General features: G+C 43.1%; 1 protein-coding gene across 1 annotated transcript in view; it reads left to right on the forward strand.

The window, feature by feature from the left end:
• The first annotated feature begins 14040 nt into the window (after positions 1-14040).
• LOC124803439 (coiled-coil domain-containing protein 170) overlaps positions 14041-21066 on the forward strand; it is a 424326-nt gene continuing 417300 nt past the window's right edge. The window contains exon 1 of the mRNA XM_047264624.1: positions 14041-14113. Within this exon, the coding sequence (XP_047120580.1) occupies positions 14041-14113 (73 nt within the window). The remainder of the gene's footprint in view (positions 14114-21066) is intronic.

Consider the following 21066-nt stretch of genomic DNA (forward strand, 5'->3'; position numbering starts at 1 on the left):
TGTTTGCGTGATCTTCCTTCCGTGTCCTCAGATTGGAGGGAATCACGGCTGCCCGACAGAAAAGCATCCGTAGGAACTGGGAGTGTTTAGAGTCCCATCGTTATACTTGGCGGGAGTTCGGTCGAAACTGATGTTGTCGTCACAGAGTGCGTTCCAGACGGAACAGCATCCGTAGTGGCTGGAACTGCTTCGTGTACTATCGGTGTGCTTGGTGGGAGTTGGGTAACATCTGATGTTGTCGCCGTAGATTGTATGCTCGATGGAGCAGCATCCGCTGTCATCCCGACGTCTGCTACAAGGTTTCGGAGAGTGCCATCTTGATCTTCCACCGGGGCTGTGTCCTTTCGGTCATCAGCGGACGCAGTAAGGGCTTTGGCATAGGTGATCGGTAGTACTGTCATCGCCGGCGACGGCTCCCGCACATCTGAAGGCAGTTGCGTAATCCGCTGTTGCATACAGTTCGACCTGAGGTGTCCCTCCTGACCACAGCCAGAACATGTACGTGGTTGACCATCGTAAATCACCACCGCTCGACAACCACCAATTGTCAGATAGGACGGTACATGCTTCTGAAGATCAATAGTGATCTGTCGCACTTCGTTAAGAACGGGGTACGTGGTAAATTGTGTCCAGCGTTCTGCTGTGTGACCATGTACCGTGCCGTATGGCTTAAAAGCCTCGATAACTTCGTCAGCCGGGAGCTCAAATGGCAGCTCAAAACATGTATTGTCCGTTCACCCAGACCAGCATGTTCTACAGTTACCGTACCGACATTCCCGTCACTATCGCAAAATCGGAGACCTGCTTTTGTCGCCTGTAGAATTCTCTCACACGTCGCGTCATTTACCATCCTAACATACACCGTGGGACTAACGATGGACAGGTGAATTCCGACAATATCGTTTGGCGGTATCTTGACGTCCTCTCGAATGAATAGTTCTACTGCTAAAGCCTTTGGTCGTTCGTAGTCTTTGCAGAAATTGACTCGTAATGTAGTTTTCCTGTACTTGTTCGCCATGATCATTGTTAGTAGCCCGCGCGCAGACTAAGTCCACAAGTAAACAAACACTCGCACACGCCGCACAGGCGGAAGTATCGGACATCCGCTTCGCACGACCGCTAGCGCCGAACTGTGACCAACTGAGCTACACAAGCGCGACTCGCGCCCTGTCCTCACAGCTTTACTTCTGCCAGTACCTCGTCTCCTACCTTCCAAACTTTACAGAAGCTCTCCAGCGAACTTTGCAGAACTAGCACTCCTGAAAGAAAGAATATTGCGGAGACATGGCTTAGTCACAGCCTGGGGGATGTTTCCAGAATGAGATTTTCACTCTGCAGTGGAGTGTGTGCCGATACGAAAGTTCCTGGCAGATTAAAACTGTGTGCCGGACCGAGACTCGGCTGCGGGACCTTTGCTTTTCGCGGACAAGTGCTCTACCAACTGAGCTACACAAGCACGACTCACGGCCCATCCTCACAGCTTTACTTTTACCAGTATCTCGTCTCCTACTTTGTTGATCAGTTTCGTCGCCACTTGTCCGCGATCGCCCCACTCAGCCGCCACAACGAGTGTGAACACAGACGCGCAGACAGCCTAGTAAACAAGTAGCCAAAACTGTAAATCTAGTGAAGTCTTGCCTTCGCTGTTTTGCTCGTCATAAGCGGCAAGGTAGGCCGTCACGCAACTCATGTGACAAGAGAAGACCGAGATTCGCCCCCAGACTACAATCCGAAAACGCCCCCTGGACAGCGTGCATACAGGCCGCCGCCGCTGACCGAGCTGTCTCAATCGCTCAGTCTCAGTGCCTCAGTACGTCGCATTGGGACTCAGTTCTCATTGTACCTCAATACATCGCAGTGTGATCTAGTCTTCCTCAGTGATAGTCGTCGCCTCGCACTTTAGCTAGCTGTGAGGGACGTTAGTCATTGTATATAGTTGTGAGATGGACACGGACAAGATTCAAGAATTAGTACACATTATTTGATTGCTGTTAACCACAGAACTTCAGACTAAACATCACTGAAGTTAAGTGCCGGTCGCTGTGCCCGAGCGGCTCTAGGCGCTTCAGTCCGGAACCGCGCTGCTGCTACGGTCGCAGGTTCGAATCCCGCCTTGGACATGGATGTCTGTGATGTCCTTAGCTTAGTTAGGTTTAAGTAGTTCTAAGTCTAGGGGACTGATGACCTCAGATGTTAGTGTTGTGTTGGCAGAAGAGCCAACACCGTGTTACTAGTGGAAGCCGAAACGCACGCGTTTTAGCTCACGCAGACTGACGTGAGGAGGGAAGAACTATACTGACGTGAGGTCTGGAACATGACAAGGAATTAGAATTCAGAAAGCGGACGTAATTAGTTTGATACTTAACTTTAATCCATTAATGATGAACGTCGTTCTTGACGGTACATGATTCACAATATTATCAGTTCAGAATGCATTCTTGAAGAATATGGCGCCTTGCTAGGTCGTAGCAAATGACGTAGCTGAAGGCTATGCTAAACTGTCGTCTCGGCAAATGAGAGCGTATGTAGACAGTGAACCATCGCTAGCAAAGTCGGCTGTACAACGGGGCGAGTGCTAGGAAGTCTCTCTAGACTAGACCTGCCGTGTGGCGGCGCTCGGTCTGCAATCACTGATAGTGGCGACACGTGGGTCCGACGTATACTAACGGACCGCGGCCGATTAAAGACTACCACCTAGCAAGTGTGGTGTCTGGCGGTGACACCACATTAAGACCCATACTGCTTGGAGCCATTTTTTGAACTGAAGTTAAGTACTCAGTGGGGTTCTGTTATAAAGTGTGTTTTCAAAAATGGTTCAAATGGCTCTGAGCACTATGGGACTTAACATCTGAGGTCATCAGTCCCCTAGACTTAGAACTACTTAAACCTAACTAACCTAAGGACATCACACACATCCATCCCCGAGGCAGGATTCGAACCTACGACCGTAGCAGCAGCGCGGTTCCGGACGGAAGCGCCTAGAACCGCTCGGCCACAGCGGCCGGCAAAGTGTATTTTAACCACGTGTGAATTTGGTGTTATAGTGAGAGGAAATCGACCACCCACCTAACATACCACCCTCTCCTCATCGAGCCAGGATCCACAGAATATTAACAGAGGGCACAGCCACAAAAGATTTAGATGTTAATAAGAAATGAGGCACAGTTTAGTAGCAGCGTGGCTGCATCCTCGTAATTTACAGAACTGTGGGTCAGCCAGTTGGTAATAACTCACATAAAGACAGAGTAATCGAATAATTGAAAGCTACAAACTTAAGTCATAAGCAGAGTAATTGTCTGTGGGTAACGCACATGCCATAAGATTTCTAAACCGGGAAGCGCTGTTGTGGAAGGCGAGCGCATTCTTCGCGCGACAGAGCTTTGGCGGGGAGCCAGCGAGGGCGGCAACAGACGGCGTGGGCTGCAGCCCAGCTGGCTGGAAGAACAATATTAACAGCTGGCACCGATGCAAGAGCAGCGCCGGAAACTGGTTAACAACTACTGCCCGTTGAAATCTGTACGTAGCAAAAGCCTTTCCAAGCAACTGTAGAACAAATTTCATTCCAGAACAATGCAAGTGTCAGTAACTGGACGTGGTCCAAAAAAAAATTAAAAAAATTGACATACTTATCAGAAGGTATTATATCTCTTAAAAAAGATAATGTAACTATTTATTTTTAGGAAACACTCTCCTAGTAAATTTGTTTGTCCTTTGATTTATCGTGATCTGTTACTGATTTTTAGTGAAGTTAGTTTTTACGTTTAGCTTTCAAAAAAATACAAAAGAGATATAATAAGCAAAATAATGAATTTCGTAGATTGCCAATTACTTATTATATTTGGTTTTATCGAGCGCCAGGCTCCCTACAAATTACTGTAAATGCAATAGCGTAGTATTACTCAGCTCCAGTTCACTGATCTGAAATTATTACTATCACAGAAAATAGACAACTTTTAATAAAATTATTTCACTGGAATCCTTCAATTAATCTCACTGAATATTTTTACATAATTTCTTCCGCTCCGGCTATCAGACATTGTGCTGTGAAAAAATATTTTTAAATGTACCGCGTAATGGCGGCTAATTGTTAACAGTCAGAGATAACTGTTACTCGCTCCGCAGCAGCTGGAAATATGCTAAATTTTAATTAAATATCCTTTCCATAAAATAAATGTGGCGTAGGTTCTTGAAATAAAACACGGAGATCACTTTATACTAATATATTCTTACTAGGACACAGTTCACACCGTTAAATATTTGCAATTACGTTACGACAGAAACAAATGCTAGCGCAGCACAATAGCTTGCGTACCTTATTCCAGCTAACACCAGAACGAACAGAACAAATCAGACTAGACAGAAGAATGAGCATTGCATTGCGTTTTATACTCTTACAAAGATAATAATACTTCTTTTAATTACTTACACATTATAATCTCATACAATAAAAATGTCTTTTCTGCACCTATCGATCTAAAACATAGTTCAAATGGCTCTGAGCACTATGGGACTTAACAGCTATGGTCATCAGTCCCCTAGAACTTAGAACTACTTAAACCTAACTAACCTAAGGACATCACACAACACCCAGTCATAACGAGGCAGAGAAAATCCCTGAACCCGCCGGGAATCGAACCCGGGAACCCGTGCGTGGGAAGCGAGAACGCTACCGCACTACCACGAGCTGCTGACTTTATCGATCTATGTTGCATATTTTTACAGTTAGTGTTATTACCTTTCGCAGATAAGTCGATGTTTGCAGTTCATTTTGAGTCACATACAGTCATTTTTAATTATGTTTCCCCTCGATAATGGTGAATATTGCAAAAGGGACACTACAAAGGGTCAGATCAGGATCTCATTTACGAGGTTCGAGGCTGACAACGCAAGGATCCAACGTAAAAATGATTTCAGTTTTATTGCTGGGGTGCGGGAAATGACGTAGACGTAACTGCTTTTTACGGGCTTGTTCGGCTTCGTTTTCTAGTGGACAACTGCTATGAATTGACTCAGAGTCCACTTGTCAAACCCCGTCCAGCTTCGCGTTAAATTTCCAGTGACACACGGTCAAAGACGTGGCTTTTCAGTTCGCGAAAGCGTTATTGCTTTTAAAAGAATCTTGTTTTTCTTGCTAGGTACCACAGCCGAGAATTTATTAAAAAAACAGTGTCATGGTTCCACTTCAGCTGTTCTTACTTACCAGCATTTACCTTATTACGTTTTGCACGACTGCCCAGTTTCGGCCTTGCAGGCAGCATTGCCAGGTGTCTGGTTTTATTCGGACATTTTCGGCGTCCTCTGGGGATTGATCGATGAGAGAATACGGAACAAAAAAGGCCTAATGAACTTATGTCCCGAAAGGCATGATTTACATGCTAGAGACCATTTATCCTATCATACTTTGTAAGAGACAGCGGTCTAACGCGCTCTGTTCCATACAGCCACAGCTACAGTATGTGTTAAAAATGGTTTCCGTATGCTTCAGTGCATGCGTGTAGGCGCCGCAGCATGTTCAGTCTCACACGTTCACATCAGCCAGGCGGCATCCGAACAGTGTCAAAGGCAGCATGACAACACTGCTTCAGTGTCTCCACATCTGGAGCCCGCATCTCGTGGTCGTGCGGTAGCGTTCTCGCTTCCCACGCCCGGGTTCCCGGGTTCGATTCCCGGCGGGGTCAGGGATTTTCTCTGCCCCGTGATGGCTGGGTGTTGTGTGCTGTCCTTACGTTAGTTAGGTTTAAGTAGTTCTAAGTTCTAGGGGACTGATGACCATAGATGTTAAGTCCCATAGTGCTCAGAGCCATTTGAACCATTTTCCACATCTGGAATGGGCTCTGCATACACGATACTTTTGAATTGGTTCCACAAATTGCATGCGTTGAGATCCGGTGAACGAGCAGGCCACGCAACTGGACCTCCTCGTCCAATCCATCGACACAGGAAGATTCGATTGAGATGCATGCGGACGTTAACGGCGAAGTAGGCTGGAGCACCATCATGTAGCAGCCACATAACCCTTTGAATCATCAATGGCACTTCTTCCAGCAGGGGAGGCAAAGCAAGAGTAAAAAACGCCGATAGTTTCGGCCTATTAGGCGACGTGGAAGGAAGACTGATCCCAAAATACAGTCGGCAATTATCCCGGCGCACCGATGCTGATGATTCCCTGTTACCAAACCATGGGGGTTCTGCACACTATCCCACACATCATTGTTCTGCAAGTCGAAGACACCACTCCGGTAAAGGTGGCCTCATCATGTTGACCAATTTCCATGCACAGGAAAATTTGATAAAATGTCTCGCAAATACTGACAATTTTTACATCAATTTACAAAGGCTCACCTTCTGTATTTCGCCTTTCTTCTTTCTTGCTAATAAATGCTCTTCCCCATACAGCAACTGTTGCTTATACTTTATAAAAAGCTACCTCTAATCATAAATAAGTTAAATCGTTTGAATAAGAAAAATATTATCCCACACAATCGACGCATATTTTAACATTTTATAGTGCAACGATTCTTGCTTGGCACGTTATCTGACATTATGAATTATTCAATATACAGAAAAACGCCACAACTGTTCCACTTCAGTTTATCCAGTAACCACAAAGCATCAACAATCGCTTTTCAAATCCAAGTCTCTTGAATGGATTACAAGATAATAATTGTTGTGTACATAGTTCCGCATAGTCAGTGTGTACACAACTTTCCCACTAGAGCGCGCTCCGCTAAGCACAACAGCGTAGGTGCAGCGCTCGTCCACCTCCGCACTACGAGATGGCACTGCCTTAGAGACGGACCAAATTCTGCTTCCGCCGATCCACGTATTAATAAGTAACGCAGCCAATGAGATTTCTGCTAACTTAGAACCTTTTCTCCTCATGGATCACACTCGTGCAGTGTTACCTGAACGCGTGAGGTATTATAACGAGTGTACAGACCTCCAATTAGTCAGTCTGCGTTAGTCTGTACAAGTCTGCATTTATCTGCACCTGTCTGTACCAGTCCGCATTTATCTGCACCTGTCTGTACCAGTCTACATTAGTCTGTACCAGTCTATAGTCAAGTTTCAGTCTGCGCCTAATAAGATTACCATATTCCTGTACATAGCCATGAAGATAAATGAATACACTTTGTCAAGCATCAGAGATATGTGAGAATAAGATTAACGTACCAAGACCAAAGGAACTTCAGATTGTCAGTTGTAAACAGCATCCAGAATCAAGTTATGTAATGTCTATGCTTTTTATTATTTTAATAAATGTGTGTGAAAATTAATCAAGTTCTGTTTAAAGTTGGTCACTGTCAATCTACTACACTAAGCGTGCAAGTGGCATTTCTATCGTCTGACCTAACGGCAGAAGATAACCACGCCACGATAAGACCACGAGACATATTGCTGACACTCGCCTACTTCGTTAGAGCGACAAGTCAAATAATCTGATGGTGTGTGTACCGAAGGTCTTACAGTACACACACCACAATAATATACACAAAGATGACAAAAGTCAAGGAATAGCGATATCCACATATAAAGATGGCGCTAGCATCAAGTACACAAGATATAAGAGGGTAGTGCTTTGGCGGAGCAGTCATTTATACTCAGGTAATTCATCTGCATCAAACCAGTCTCAGGAATGAAGCCAACAACAACAACAACTCATATGAAAAGTTTCCCGACGTTATTATGCCCGCTCGACGGCAATTAATAAACTTTGAACGGGGAATGGTAGTTGGAACTAGACGCATGGGACCTTCCATTTCGGAAATTGTTAGGGAACTCAATATTCCGATATCCGCAGTGTCAAGATTGTGCCGAGAATACCAAATTTCACGCATTATTTCTCACCATGGACAACACAGTGACCGACGGACTTCACTTAACAACTGAGAGCAGCGGTGTTTACATTTAGCTGTCAGCGCTAACATACAAGCAACACTCCGTGAAATAACGGCAGACGTCAATGTGGGATGTATGACCAGAGTATCCGTTAGTGCAGTGCGGCGAAATTTGGCGTTAATGGTCTCTATAGCAGCATACGACCGACGCGAGTGCCTTTGTTAACAGTAAGAGATCGCCTATCGTGCCTCTCTTGGACTCGCGACCATGTCTGTTGGACCTTAGACGATTGGAAATCGTGGCCTGGTCAGATGAGTCACGATTTCAGTTGGTAAGAGCTGATGGTAGGGTTCTAGTGTGGTGCATACCTCACGAAACCATGGACACAATTTGTTAACAAGGCACTGTGCAAGCTGGTTTACATGGAATGAACCTCTGGTCGAACTGAACTGATCACTGACCGGAAGCCCGCCATTGTAGCTAAGTGGGAGCTTCGTCTACTCGTCTGCTTGGCCATCCCTCTTATGCCGTCTCAACTCCATCCACCATCGGGGATTACGCCTTGCGACTGGAGCCTTCTACACTAGTCCCGTCGAGAGTCTTTATGCTGAAGCTACCGAATTACCATTGACCTACCGGCGCGATGTACTGCTGTGTCGGTATGCCTGCCGGCTGTTGCCAATGCCCGACCACCCCTCTTATCAGTCCTTCTTCGCCGATTCTCTCGACAGTCAGTACGGGTTATGTGTGTCTGCCCTGCTGCCCCCTGGAGTCCGCTTCCGTCGCCTGCTTCGACAATTGGATTTTGCCCTCCCTACCACCTTCAGAGAGGGTGAGAGCCCGACACCACCTTGGCTCCAGGCTCCGGTTCATATTTATCTCGACCTCAGCTCGCTCCCGAAGGAGGGTACTCCGGCTGCAGTGTATTACTCACGGTTTGTCGAACTTCGTGCGCGACTTGCCAGTCACACCTTTATTTACACCGATGGCTCCAAAACTGACGATGGTGTCGGCTGTGCCTTTGTCGTCGGGGCCGTCACCTTTAAATACCGGCTCCTCGACCAATGTTCCAGCTTTACGGCCGAGCTTTTTGCTCTCCATCAGGCCGTTCAGTATGCCCGCCGCCACCGCCATTCATCGTATGTACTCTGCTCTGATTCACTCAGTGCTCTTCAGAGCCTTGGAGCTCCCTATCCGGTCCATCCCTTGGTGCAACGGATCCAGCAGTCCCTCCATTCTTTCGCTGATGATGGCTCTCCTGTCAGCTTTCTGTGGGTTCCCGGACATGTAGGAGTGCCTGGGAATGAGGCTGCTGATGCTGCAGCCAAGGCTGCAGTCCTCCTGCCTCGGCCAGCCTACCATTGTGTCCCGTCATTTGACGTTAGTGGGGTTGTTTGTAAGAGGCTTGTGTCGTTGTGGTGGGATACTTGGTCATCCCTTCAAGGAAACAAGCTCTGGGCAGTAAAACCGTTCCCAACTGCTTGGACAACCTCCTCCCGACCATCTCGGCGAGAAGAGGTCCTTCTGACCAGGTTGCGGATTGGGCATTGCCGGTTTAGCCACCGCTACCTGCTCTCCGGTGACCCAGCCCCGCAGTGCCCTTGTGGTCAAGCATTAACAGTGCGCCATGTTTTATTGTCGTGTCCCCGCTTTAGTCAATCTCGTGTTGTCCTGTCCCTGCCATCTACTTTACCGGATATTTTAGCTGATGACGCTCGAGCAGCTGCTCGTGTTCTTCGTTTTATAACTTTGACTGGCTTGTCCAAAGACATCTAACTCTTTTACTTATTTTATCTGCATCTTTATAAGGACTTTCTGGTGTCCCCCCCCTCCCCTTGAGTTTTACTAGATTCTATGTGCTCTAATAATTGTGACTGGGCGCTAATGACCTCAGTAGTTGAGCGCCCTTAAACCCCCCCCCCCCCCCAAAAAAAAAACCGTAGCTAAGTGTACAGCGCGCCGGGGTCCCGGGTTCGATTCCCGGCTGGGCTGGAGATTTTCTCCTTTCAGGAAATTTGTGTCTTCTTCATTATCATCATTTCATCCCCATCGACGCACAAGTCGCCGAAGTGGCGTCACCTCAAAATATTTGTACCAGGCTCTCGGGTCTACCCGCCGGGAGGCCCTCTCCATATGACAGAAAATTTCATTGCCCGGAAATGTTTATGTAAGGCTACGTGGAGACCATTCGCAGCTATTCATAGACTTCATGTTCTCACCAACGGTGCACCATGTCAGAGGGCCACAACTGTTCGCGATTGGTTTGAAGAGCGTTCTGGACAATTCGAGCGAATGGTTTGGCCACCCAGATCGCCCGGCGTAAATACCATCAAATGTTTATGGTACATAATCGAGAGGTCAGTTAGTGCACAAAATCCTGCACAGGAGACTCTTTCGCAATTATGGACGGCAGCATGGATCAGTATTCCTGCAGGGGACTTCGAACTACTCGTTAAGTCCATGCCATGTCGAGCTCTGACACTACGCCAGGAGAAATGAGGTCCGACACGATATTGGGAGATGTCCTGTGACTTTGCCTCGTCAGCGTAGATGTCTGTATTTACTTAATCGAGCTACCCTAAAGGTTAGCTATTTCATCACGATTTAAGTATTCCGCGTATTTATTCTGGTTTCACGAGTTTATAATTCACCAACATGAAATGAACCGTCAAATAAAATTACTTGCAATATAAGAACTGCTGTAAAACCAGCTGTGGGCCAAAATTTCCATAACAGATGCCTTAATAACAAAATATCATACAGACAAACATATTAAACAGGAACTACGGAAGTTCGAAAAATAACGTAACTGGATCGCTTATTGAGGCATATAAAATACGACGTTCTGCAATGAATGCTGTCAAGAGAAACACAAGACAAGAGTGGATTCGGCCGGCTGCGGTTAGTTTGCTTTCAGAGCAGAAGGAATAGACAGGCTTCCTGGAAGCTGGGAAACCCATCTGACTATCAGAAGAAAGAGAAACAGGTCAGTCGCTGGCATACAGGAATCTGGGAATGGTATCTGTAGACGAAAGCGAAGAAACTGGTGCAGAATCTTCGCAAACGTCTTTCTGGATAAATGTCACATTCTTTGTGAATGACGTAACCATTTGCAGGATAAAAATATATTATCTATTTTCAGATTCTTAAAATTTGGAATTTTCATGTCTCTGTATATTGAGAGCTATATTTTTCAAAAGATAGTTCCGAACTGGCTAGATTCGCTGTTCTTTTGGTAGCAGCGCAGTTGAAAATCCTCTAACAGTTCTCCACTGTTTCGTTTGACTGAAAGCTTTCCCTTTTTCAGTCGATGTATGTCGCTCGCTGAAGTATGATTTAATGAATGTGGAAAACTGTAATAATAATAGGAAACGGTCCATAACAGACCGCCAATAAAAAATTATAAAATTCTGCCAGTGACATTTCAAGGCAAATTACTCAGTAAAAAATATAATAGTAATAATCATAATGATCATTAATCTGTACGCTCTGAGCATACAAATTAATCAGCTGGCTGGGACTTTGTCTTTCATTTATGATACTGTGAAAGCCTAAATGACTAAAATAGTTTTGTTATCCCCCCCAAACTCATGAAAGTGTTTGCGTGTTATACATGTTCCACAAAGTCTCAGTTTCACGTTGGGGAAGAAAAAGCTGCGTCAACGATTTCAGCAATGGTCCTCAGCGAACTGCAGTGCTGAAAAAAACATTTTGGAGTCACACTTAGGTGCCGCGCCGGGTAGCCGCCCGGTTTAGAGCGCCTGGCCACGGTTCGCGCGGCTCCCTCCGCCCCCCCCCCCCCTTCCCGTCGGAGGTTCGAGTCCTCCCTCGGCGTTGGATGTGTGTGTTGTCCTTAGCGTAAGTTAGTTTAAGTTAGATTAAGCAGTGTGTAAGTCTAGGTACCGAGGGCCTCAGCAGTTTGGTCCCATAGGAGCTCACCACCACCACCTCACACTTAGGTAACAATTAATGACCTGAAATATTGACTGCAGTCTGTTCAGTTTACCACTGTTCACTGCTTTCACTGTGATTCTGGGGATGAGGATGCAGACGGTCTGACTCTGCTACTGAAATCGTTCAGACAACATGGCAAAGCTGATGCTGCTAGAGATGCAACTTTGTCCTCAACATATTAAACATTCACAGACTGCAAAGAAAAAAAAAAAGGAATGTTCGTTTGTGTTCGAAATGGATAAACCACAGAATTAATTAATTAAATAGTTGAAAATACAGAGGCATCTAAAAGTTGGATGGTAGGACGAAGCACAGCGCTTTTTCCAGTATGGTAGATCACTTCATGTATAATCTTCTTAATTAACGAAGAGGTGAAACATATGAAGGGCTTATTTCAATAGCGGTACAAGTCCATTTTTGTTCATTGTGAGATACAGAGTCCTAAAGGTAAATGAGCGCTGAAAAATCTGCAGTTGAGATACCAGAAATATTAAAGTATAATATACTTGAGTATTTCTGGTATCTCAACTGCACATTTTTCAGCGCTCATTTAACTTTAAGACTCTGTATCTCAGAATGAACAAAAATGGGCTTGTACCACCATTGAAATAAGCCCTTCATATGAATGTTATTTTCAGAACGGAACAGAAATGAAATAGAAGTCTACTGTATCCACTTACTGGTAAGTTTATCCGTAGGCGCATATGCTTACAAGATCCAGTACGTGTTTAACATATGGAACTGATATTTAGTGTGCACTAAGCATTATACTCCTTAACGACGAAAAGCAACGAATGTCCGCCGTGGTTGCGCTATCGTCCTGAGCAGATCAGCAATCTCTTAACGAAATTTATAACAAAACACCGTAAAGACCTTAAGCGGTCGGTATCTGTAGGGCAGAATACTCACGCACTGAAGTCTCAACCGAGTTGAATGTACCAGAGCTCTCGCAAACACATCCACCAAAGAATATCATTTAGATTCACATCGATTGTTGGCGTAACTGACCAAGGACATATCTCGGATAAATTATGTCTGATAAAAGTAAAGGGCCCACATATGTCAGCGATATCCCCTACAATTGGCTGCCCGCTTAAACCACATCACATACGAGCGATTTACCATGCGCTTTCAACCAATATTGCGAACACCACTTCACAGTGAATTTCCTTTATGGAAAGTGAAATGTGTCTCCACGTACAGCCTAATACTTGCAATACAGCCAATAAGTACTAAAATAAAATAAAAAAAACAGGACAATTATGAGTAGGTCATGCGTTTTGAGGATTCTGCACAAACTCAATTATGTATATAGATAGTTGATCTACAGGTTTTAATGAAAGAGTTTGCGAGTATCAAAACATGCGAAATAAATGGACGTATCTTTTAATGATATCTTCTAATGACTCTGATTCAGAAGTTTAAATTTTTTGCACCGTCAAGAGGCTGTAGGCCTTAGTACTTGACATAAATTTCAACTTGATACATCTACCAGTTTCTGAGAAAGGGGGATCTCAATAGACGGACACAAAGACGGACCACAAAAGTCAAAAAAATATTTTTACGTGATATAATTACAAATTAACATTTTTGTTTTTTTTTCCTTTGCTTGTACTATGAAATCTTGCTTCTTGCCACATTTCAAGGTTCTAGATTGCAGCGAAGTACCCTATTTTTTGATGAGTGAGTTTTGAGTATCAGAATAAGTGAAATAAATCCCCGTAACTTTTGATAGCAATGACTTAGAAATTTAAATTTTTTACCCCGCAAAGGAATCGTACGACCTTAGTATTTGACATAAATTCCAGCTTGATACCTCTACCCGCTCCTGAGAAAGAGGTATCTAAACAGAGGTACATACAGACAGGAAACAAAGTGCTCCTATAAGGGTTCCATTTTTACAGACTGAGGTATAGAACCATAAAAAGGGACTGGAATTTATTAACACTTGTTTTGGAACGCTTCTGTTGAGAGCTGTAGACTTTGTTACAGAATACATTACCTTTTTTTTTTATTGATGCCTAGTGTGTTCTGCATGTCTTTCCAGTCTGCATTTCACAAATAGATTTTGAAGACTGCAGACAGATCGAGCAATTAACAATGTGTGGGACCCCTAATGATACTTTCGGCTGACTTGCAGTATACTAGACCTCATCTTCAGGAGCAACTGCTAACGACTCTTTGGCAAATTCCACAGGTTGCATACACAGCTGGGGCGCGGCGCAGGCTCACTAGCTGCGGCTGAGTATGGAGCGTCCTGGCAACGCGCCAGAAGACTGGGAAATTTTTGAGATTCTCTGCCGAGACCTGGAGACGGTGAGTGCAACTTGTAATTATTGGAGCTCATGTTCCACCACACGTAGAAAATGTACAACGTGTTCATTACTGCAAATGTGCATGATATTGCCACGAAAGAATACACACACGATGTATAAAACTTATCCTGGTCTGTTAAAATGGGGGCTATCGAGCCAAACCTTTATTCCACTTCTGTGAATAATGTAGTATGCAAAATGTCTGCCAATACAGCTGTTTCAAAAAGGACTTTACAACTTTGAAAATTCATATAAATTAATTCATAGTACCTACAGAGGTGATTGTAGTGTCAATTTGTAGGCAAATACATCAAGTTTGTCTCTCATAGTTCGCTAGTGCCGAATGGCACCGCAAGGAGCGCTGGCGGTAGTTGCGTTAAAGATGGCTGCCTTCACTGGACCCAAGCGTGCTAGCTGTATGTTTTGGTTTGAATAATCCAAGGCGGCGACAACAGCTCAGCGTAATTTCCGTGCCAAGTACGCTAAAGATCCTCATGGTAGGCCTACAATTTAAGAGTGGCATAAATGTTGTGTAGAAACAGGGCGTTCGGTAAAACGTGGGAAATCATCAGGTCGTCCAAGTACATCTGACGACGTTGTTGTGCGAGGGAGAAATGGTTCAAATGGCTCTGAGCACTATGGGACTTAACAGCTGTGGTCATCAGTCCCCTAGAACTTAGAACTACTTAAACCTAACTAACCTAAGGACATCACACACATCCATGCCCGAGGCAGGATTCGAACCTGCGACCGTAGCAGCCGCGCGGTTCCGGACTGCGCGCCTAGAACCGCGAGACCACCGCGGCCGGCTTGCGAGGGAGACATCGTTTTGTCAATAGCCCTACGAAATCGACCCGACGTGCATCTCACGAACTGCAGATTCCACATACGACTGTTTAACGTATGTTGAGAAACCATTTGCATTTAAAACCGTACAGATTGACGATTGTATAAGCAATAAGAGACACTGATAAAATTGCTCGCATGGACTTCTGTGGGGATATGTTAAATCGATTACATGAGTATGAACATTTCCTGGACAAAATCATCTTTTCTGACGAGTCGATTTTCACTTACGTGGCAAGGTTAACACACATAACACAAATAACTACATAACTGTAGGATTAGTGGCGGTGAAAATCCACATCAAACACTGAAACATGTTCGTAATAGCCCTAAACTGAACGTTTTTTGTGCACTGAGCAAGAACAAAGTGTACGGCCGTCTTTTTTCCGTGAGAGAGCCATCAGTGGGATGTGTACCTGGATATGTTACAATTTTTGATACCACAGATCGATGAGGATGACCAAGAAAGAAATCTTTACTTCATGCAAGATGGTGCACCACCCCACTACCTGGATGACGTCCGCGATTTTCTCAGTGACTGCTTTCCACGTCACTGACTGACCATGATGCGCCAATTGCATGGCCCCCACGTTCCCCAGGCCTGACACCACTCGATTTTTTTATGAAGATTCATCATGGATATCGTGTTTGCACCTCCTGTGCCGGTTTCCCTATCTGAACTTTGAGCAGGAATTTAGGCCACAACTGAGCAAGTTACATCTGCAACGATACAGCGAGTTGGGCAAGAAATTGACTTCTGATGGGATGTGTGCAGGATAACCAACGGAAGCCACATACACCTTTAGTTTAAGGTAAAAAAAAACTTAGTATTTTCCTACAATATAACACTAAACCCAGCTCTATATCTTCTTTCAATAAATTTATATGAGTTTTTAAAATTGTAAAATCCTTCCTGAAACACCCTGTATATTCCAGTTTTGCTGATTTCTGTTGCTTTAAATTCTGCAAAAGTTATTTTGGCATTTTTCTATGCAGACTGTTCATCTAAGGATCATTTCTTTTTATGGTTTTTTTTCCAATTTTCCGGCAGCCATTTCTACCAAGGAATAAAACTGTATAATAAATTACCAAAAGAGATTAAAGAAATAGCAAAAATACACTAATTTAAAAAGGCAGCTAAAAGTAGCTGTTATGCAGTACATTTTATACACTTAAGGATTATTTAGACAAAATAGAGTAGGGGTCTGGTTAAAAAAGTTATACAGATAAATAATAATGATTATAAAACATCCAACATTCCACATAATACCTTCACACTATTTTTTTTACTTTTCTAGAAAAACTTATCCATCAAGCTATGCATAGTACATTACTAACATCTCTTCCTCTTTCTGAGCTCATCATCTCACTTATTATAGAGGGATGATGACACAGGTTTTTCAGGATAGCACATGGGAAGTTGTGGTACAGAAAATGGCCCAGAGATCACGTGTGAGTGAGTGTGTGTGTGTGTGTGTGTGTGTGTGTGTGTGTGTGTGTGTGTGTGGGGTGAGTGAAGTGTTATGAAACAGTGTGTGAATAGTGTGTACAGTGACTGATAGTGAGATATGAGTGAACAGTGCGGCATTACATTATGTAATAAGTTATTTGTAAAAAAAAAAAAAAAAAATATTGTATACCAGGAGTAAATCTAATAATTGTCTCCAACTAGAAGTCTGTAAGTGTATGTGTATACGAATTAGCTTATTTCAAATTGTACTAAACTTGTACATACTTTGGCATATCCTGTATCCTTATAAAAAGAGATCTACAGATGAATAAAGCTGCTACTGCTTCTACTACTACTACTACCACTACCACTTACAGTTTCATACACTCAATCCAGGATCGAATGTTTTACGTTTTTCTACTTCCGTCAATATCTGGTATTTAGATCAAAGTTTTTGCGCTTATACACTCCCCAGGATCATTTATTCCACATTTTAAACATCTGCTGCACCTTAGAGTGTGCCGTTAGTTTTAAATATACTGAGATTTAAAAGGTCTGCGTAATGGCGGATCAAATAGCGGTCAGCGATATTCCCTTTAGCCTCCGCAGAAGGTGTGCTAAACTGCTGGAAAATCTCAAATAAGTGGAAAGTGGAGTTTATTATCAAATAAATTAATACATGTACGCTCAGTGATACTTTACGGTGTAGGCTATTAAGAAACGTAACCATGATACATTTATCAGAATACCGACCGGTAAGTCCAGATAAGAACAATTGCTCTTATAATAAATGTAACAAAGGTAGCTCGATACGACATACGAGCAACACGATCAAAACCAAACGAGCAATAACGATCGATAGACAGAGATTCTAATTGTGAGCTGCTATTTATACACTTTTTGCAATAGTAGCGATTCTTTGTCTGCTTGCGTCTATATCTCTTTGATTGTTTTTCATATAATTAAGATCTAACATAATTACACAAAATATCCCTACATAAGAGTTTGCTCATTTTTATTCGTTTGAAAATATTGTTTTTAATTTCTAATGTCAGTTTTTTCTATACAGTTTGTACGATTTATTCAATTCACTACCCAAGAGAGGCACGCAAAAATGCAACGTTGTTGTGGACATACCACTTGCATGCCTATCACACAATGCATAAGTTTATTTATCACAGTTCGTAAACAGCACACGTACACTGTACGGTTCACTTTGACATAGCTTTCACACTTCAAGATTCTACAGTTCATTTACAGTTAATGGGATCACTGTACTTGTTTTTGCTGCTTAATTTTTGATTAAAGTTTTTGCTGCTTTGATTACCCTTCAGTTTATGGAGATAGGGTCCAATAACTTGAGCCATTAATCGATGGCGCGGTGCACGGGAAAAAGCAGGCTTTACCAGAAACCCTGCACAGACGGACCCCACCTCCCCTTCGCACTCCATATTCGTAATATTATAGATAAACACCAGACTCTTAATGTTCATGCAACTTGTGTAAAGGAAATTGCATTCTAGTGAAACGTCTTTGGATATGACGAAAATGTTACAATCTTCTTTGTTTGAAATTTCCTATCATTATACAATGCAAAATCAACTAAAGGCTACTCCGACGGCTGCTGTGGGACGCCGTGGTCAACATGGTGCGTTGATTCTCGGCGTGTGTGGTCGAGGACACGTCCGGCAAGAGCGGTAGTCGAAGCCGCGATCCCGTCGGCTGCGGATGGCTGCCCTGCATACGCCGCCGACGTGTGCTGCCTCGTTCGGCTGGACTGAAACCACCAATTATGTATTAGACAATGTCTAAACTTTTTGTTGTTTGGTAGGGAGAGGACGCTAGTCGTTAGTCACGAATTTGATCCATGAAGGCCAGTTCTGGTCCCTTGACAATGCGTCTTCAAATTCAAATGGCTCTAGGCACTATGGGACTTAGCATCTGAGGTCATTAAAGTGCGCGTCATTTACGACGGCAGCCGAGTTTAGGTTCGTTCTGCGCATCTGACGTCACAAAGCACAGTCAGCCAATGAACAGAGAATGACGTTGCCAGAGCTCGACTGCAGTGCAGAGCATGGACGAGTGTCTTCAGTTTTAGAAACGTTCAGTCATAAATAAAGCAATTGAACAAAAGCAATGTCTTGACAGCAGACTCTTTTATAGAAAGTTTGGAAAAAGCATTCTTTATACCAATTGCTTCATATTCTATTAAGTAATTGAACCAAACAAGCAATAAGCCTCCTAATTCAGGCGATAGCATGGAAAGGTGTTTGTAGCATTCTCACTAACCGCTTTTTCGCAATAAAGAATAGCGGTAATTGTTTATTTCCTACTGTACTTTGACGAAACGTGAGTAATTCATAGTCATACCAACAGTGTTTGTCGGTATTTTGTGAGATATATTAAAGTCCTCCGGAAGATGTATTGAATGACGAGCTGCGTTAGCGTAATGGTTAAAGTGAATGGCCAGCCGGCACGATAGCTCAGCGTGCTCGGTCAGAGGGTTAGCTACCCTCTGTAATAAAGAACTGAGTGAATGGATCGACAAAGAACATGAACGCGTGTCATCGGACGTCCGCCCCGAACAAATTCTCCGAACAATGTAGAACAAAATGAGATAAAAAGAAGAATTTTATTCGTTTGAATGTAATTTTTTGAAATTTCTAAAATCGACAATACGGAAAGATACGTTATGGACTTTTACCTCTGCAAACTCTTCAAAATTTCGTGCAGTGGTTTACTACATCTAATGCTGCACAATAACTGCGTTGAATATCGAAACAAAATTAAGTCTTTTTTGGGGGGAAGGTATCAGTCAAGAAGATACGTAAAAATCAAATTTTTGGGCCAAATAGTTTTTGTGAAATCGAATGATAAAGTGTGTCAAAGCAGTCGAAACACCATGTGTCTGCACAGGCGAGCTGTGCAGTGATGACAAAATCGCGCACAGCTCGGAATGCGGGGAGCACGTGTCTGTAGCAGCGAAAGGGTTATGCGGCCGTGGTGGCTTTACTTCATAAACTGCGCGCTCCCCCCTAAACGTAAGTTTGCGAATTATACTATGGCGCTGCTTCTCTTGGCTCGTACAACTGGCAACGCAGCAATCTCCCGCGTCTGGGCGGGCATGCGCGAGCCGCCAAGATAAAAGAATTGAACTATAGTCCCTTAGAACTTACAACTACTTAAACCTAAATAACATAAGGACAACACACACACATCCATGCCCGAGGCACGATTCGAATCTGTGACTGTAGTAGCAGCGCGGTTCCGGACTGAGGCGCCTAGAACCTCTCGGCCACAGCGGCCGGCGGATGCGTCTTCCTTGTCATGTTTACTTTTTACCAGTTCAATGCAGCAGGGATTACGAAGTTCATGTTCACACAGCTTACTCTCAGTCAAAAACTTTCTTGTTTGACGGCTGCACGCTGGTACTACGCGCTCCACAAAACTACGCGCTCCACAAATACTGATTTCGCGTCTGTATAGATTAGATTAGTACTTGTTCTATAGATCATGAATACGACACTTCGCAAAGATGTGGAACGTGTCAGGTTAATAAAAAGTGCTTATACAAGATATTACATGACACAAAATATTACATGACAAAATTTTACATGACACAAAATTTTACATGGCACAAAATATTACATGGCACAAAATATTACATGGCACAAAATATTACATGACACAAAATATTACATGACACAAAATATTACATGACACTTGATATTTTTAATTTTTTTTTGTGGGGATTGGGGAAATTACCCACTTGCTATATACAAAAATTCATCTAATGAGTAGGAGGAGCTGCCATTAAGAAATTCTTTTAATTTGCTTTTAAATGCTATATGGCTATCTGTCAGACTTTTGATGCTATTAGGTAAGTGACCAAAAACTTTTGTAGCAGCGTAATTTACCCCCTTCTGAGCCAAAGTTAGATTTAACCTTGAGTAGTCAAGATCATCCTTTCTCCTAGTGTTGTAGCCATGTACACTATTACTTTTGAATTCGTTCGGACTGTTAATAACAAATTTCATAAGTGATTATATGATTTTCTGGGGTAACTCATCAGTGAGTAAAAAAGTGTTCATTGCACAAAAGCGTGTAATCAGAATAATTGCTGGTGCTAATCCAAGATATATATATATATATATATATATATATATATATATATATATATATATATATATATATATATATTTGTGAGGCTACAGTGAAGATCTCTAGCTCTTTAAATAAATGTCTGCAGGATGATCTTGGATTAGCACCAGCAATTATTCTGATTACACGCTTTTGTGCAATGAACACTCTTTTACTCAGTGATGAGTTACCCCAGAATATCATTCCATACGAAAGCAGAGAATGAAAATAGGTGTGGTAAGCTAATTTACTGAGATGTATATCGCCAAAATTTACAATAACCCTAATAGCATAAGTAGCTGAACTCAAACGTTTCAGCAGATCTTCAATGTGTTTTTTTTTCCAGTTCAACCCCTCATCAATGCATACAGCTAGAAATTTTGAATATTCTACCTTAGCTACCGATTTATGATTGAAGTCTATATTTATTAATGGTGTCATTCCATTTACTGTGTGGAACTGTATGTACTGTGTTTTGTCAAAGTTTAATGAGAGCCCATTTGTAGAGAACCACTTTTCTGA

This window comes from Schistocerca piceifrons, chromosome 6 (assembly GCF_021461385.2).
Source record: "Schistocerca piceifrons isolate TAMUIC-IGC-003096 chromosome 6, iqSchPice1.1, whole genome shotgun sequence".
Taxonomy (NCBI): Eukaryota; Metazoa; Arthropoda; class Insecta; order Orthoptera; family Acrididae; genus Schistocerca; species Schistocerca piceifrons.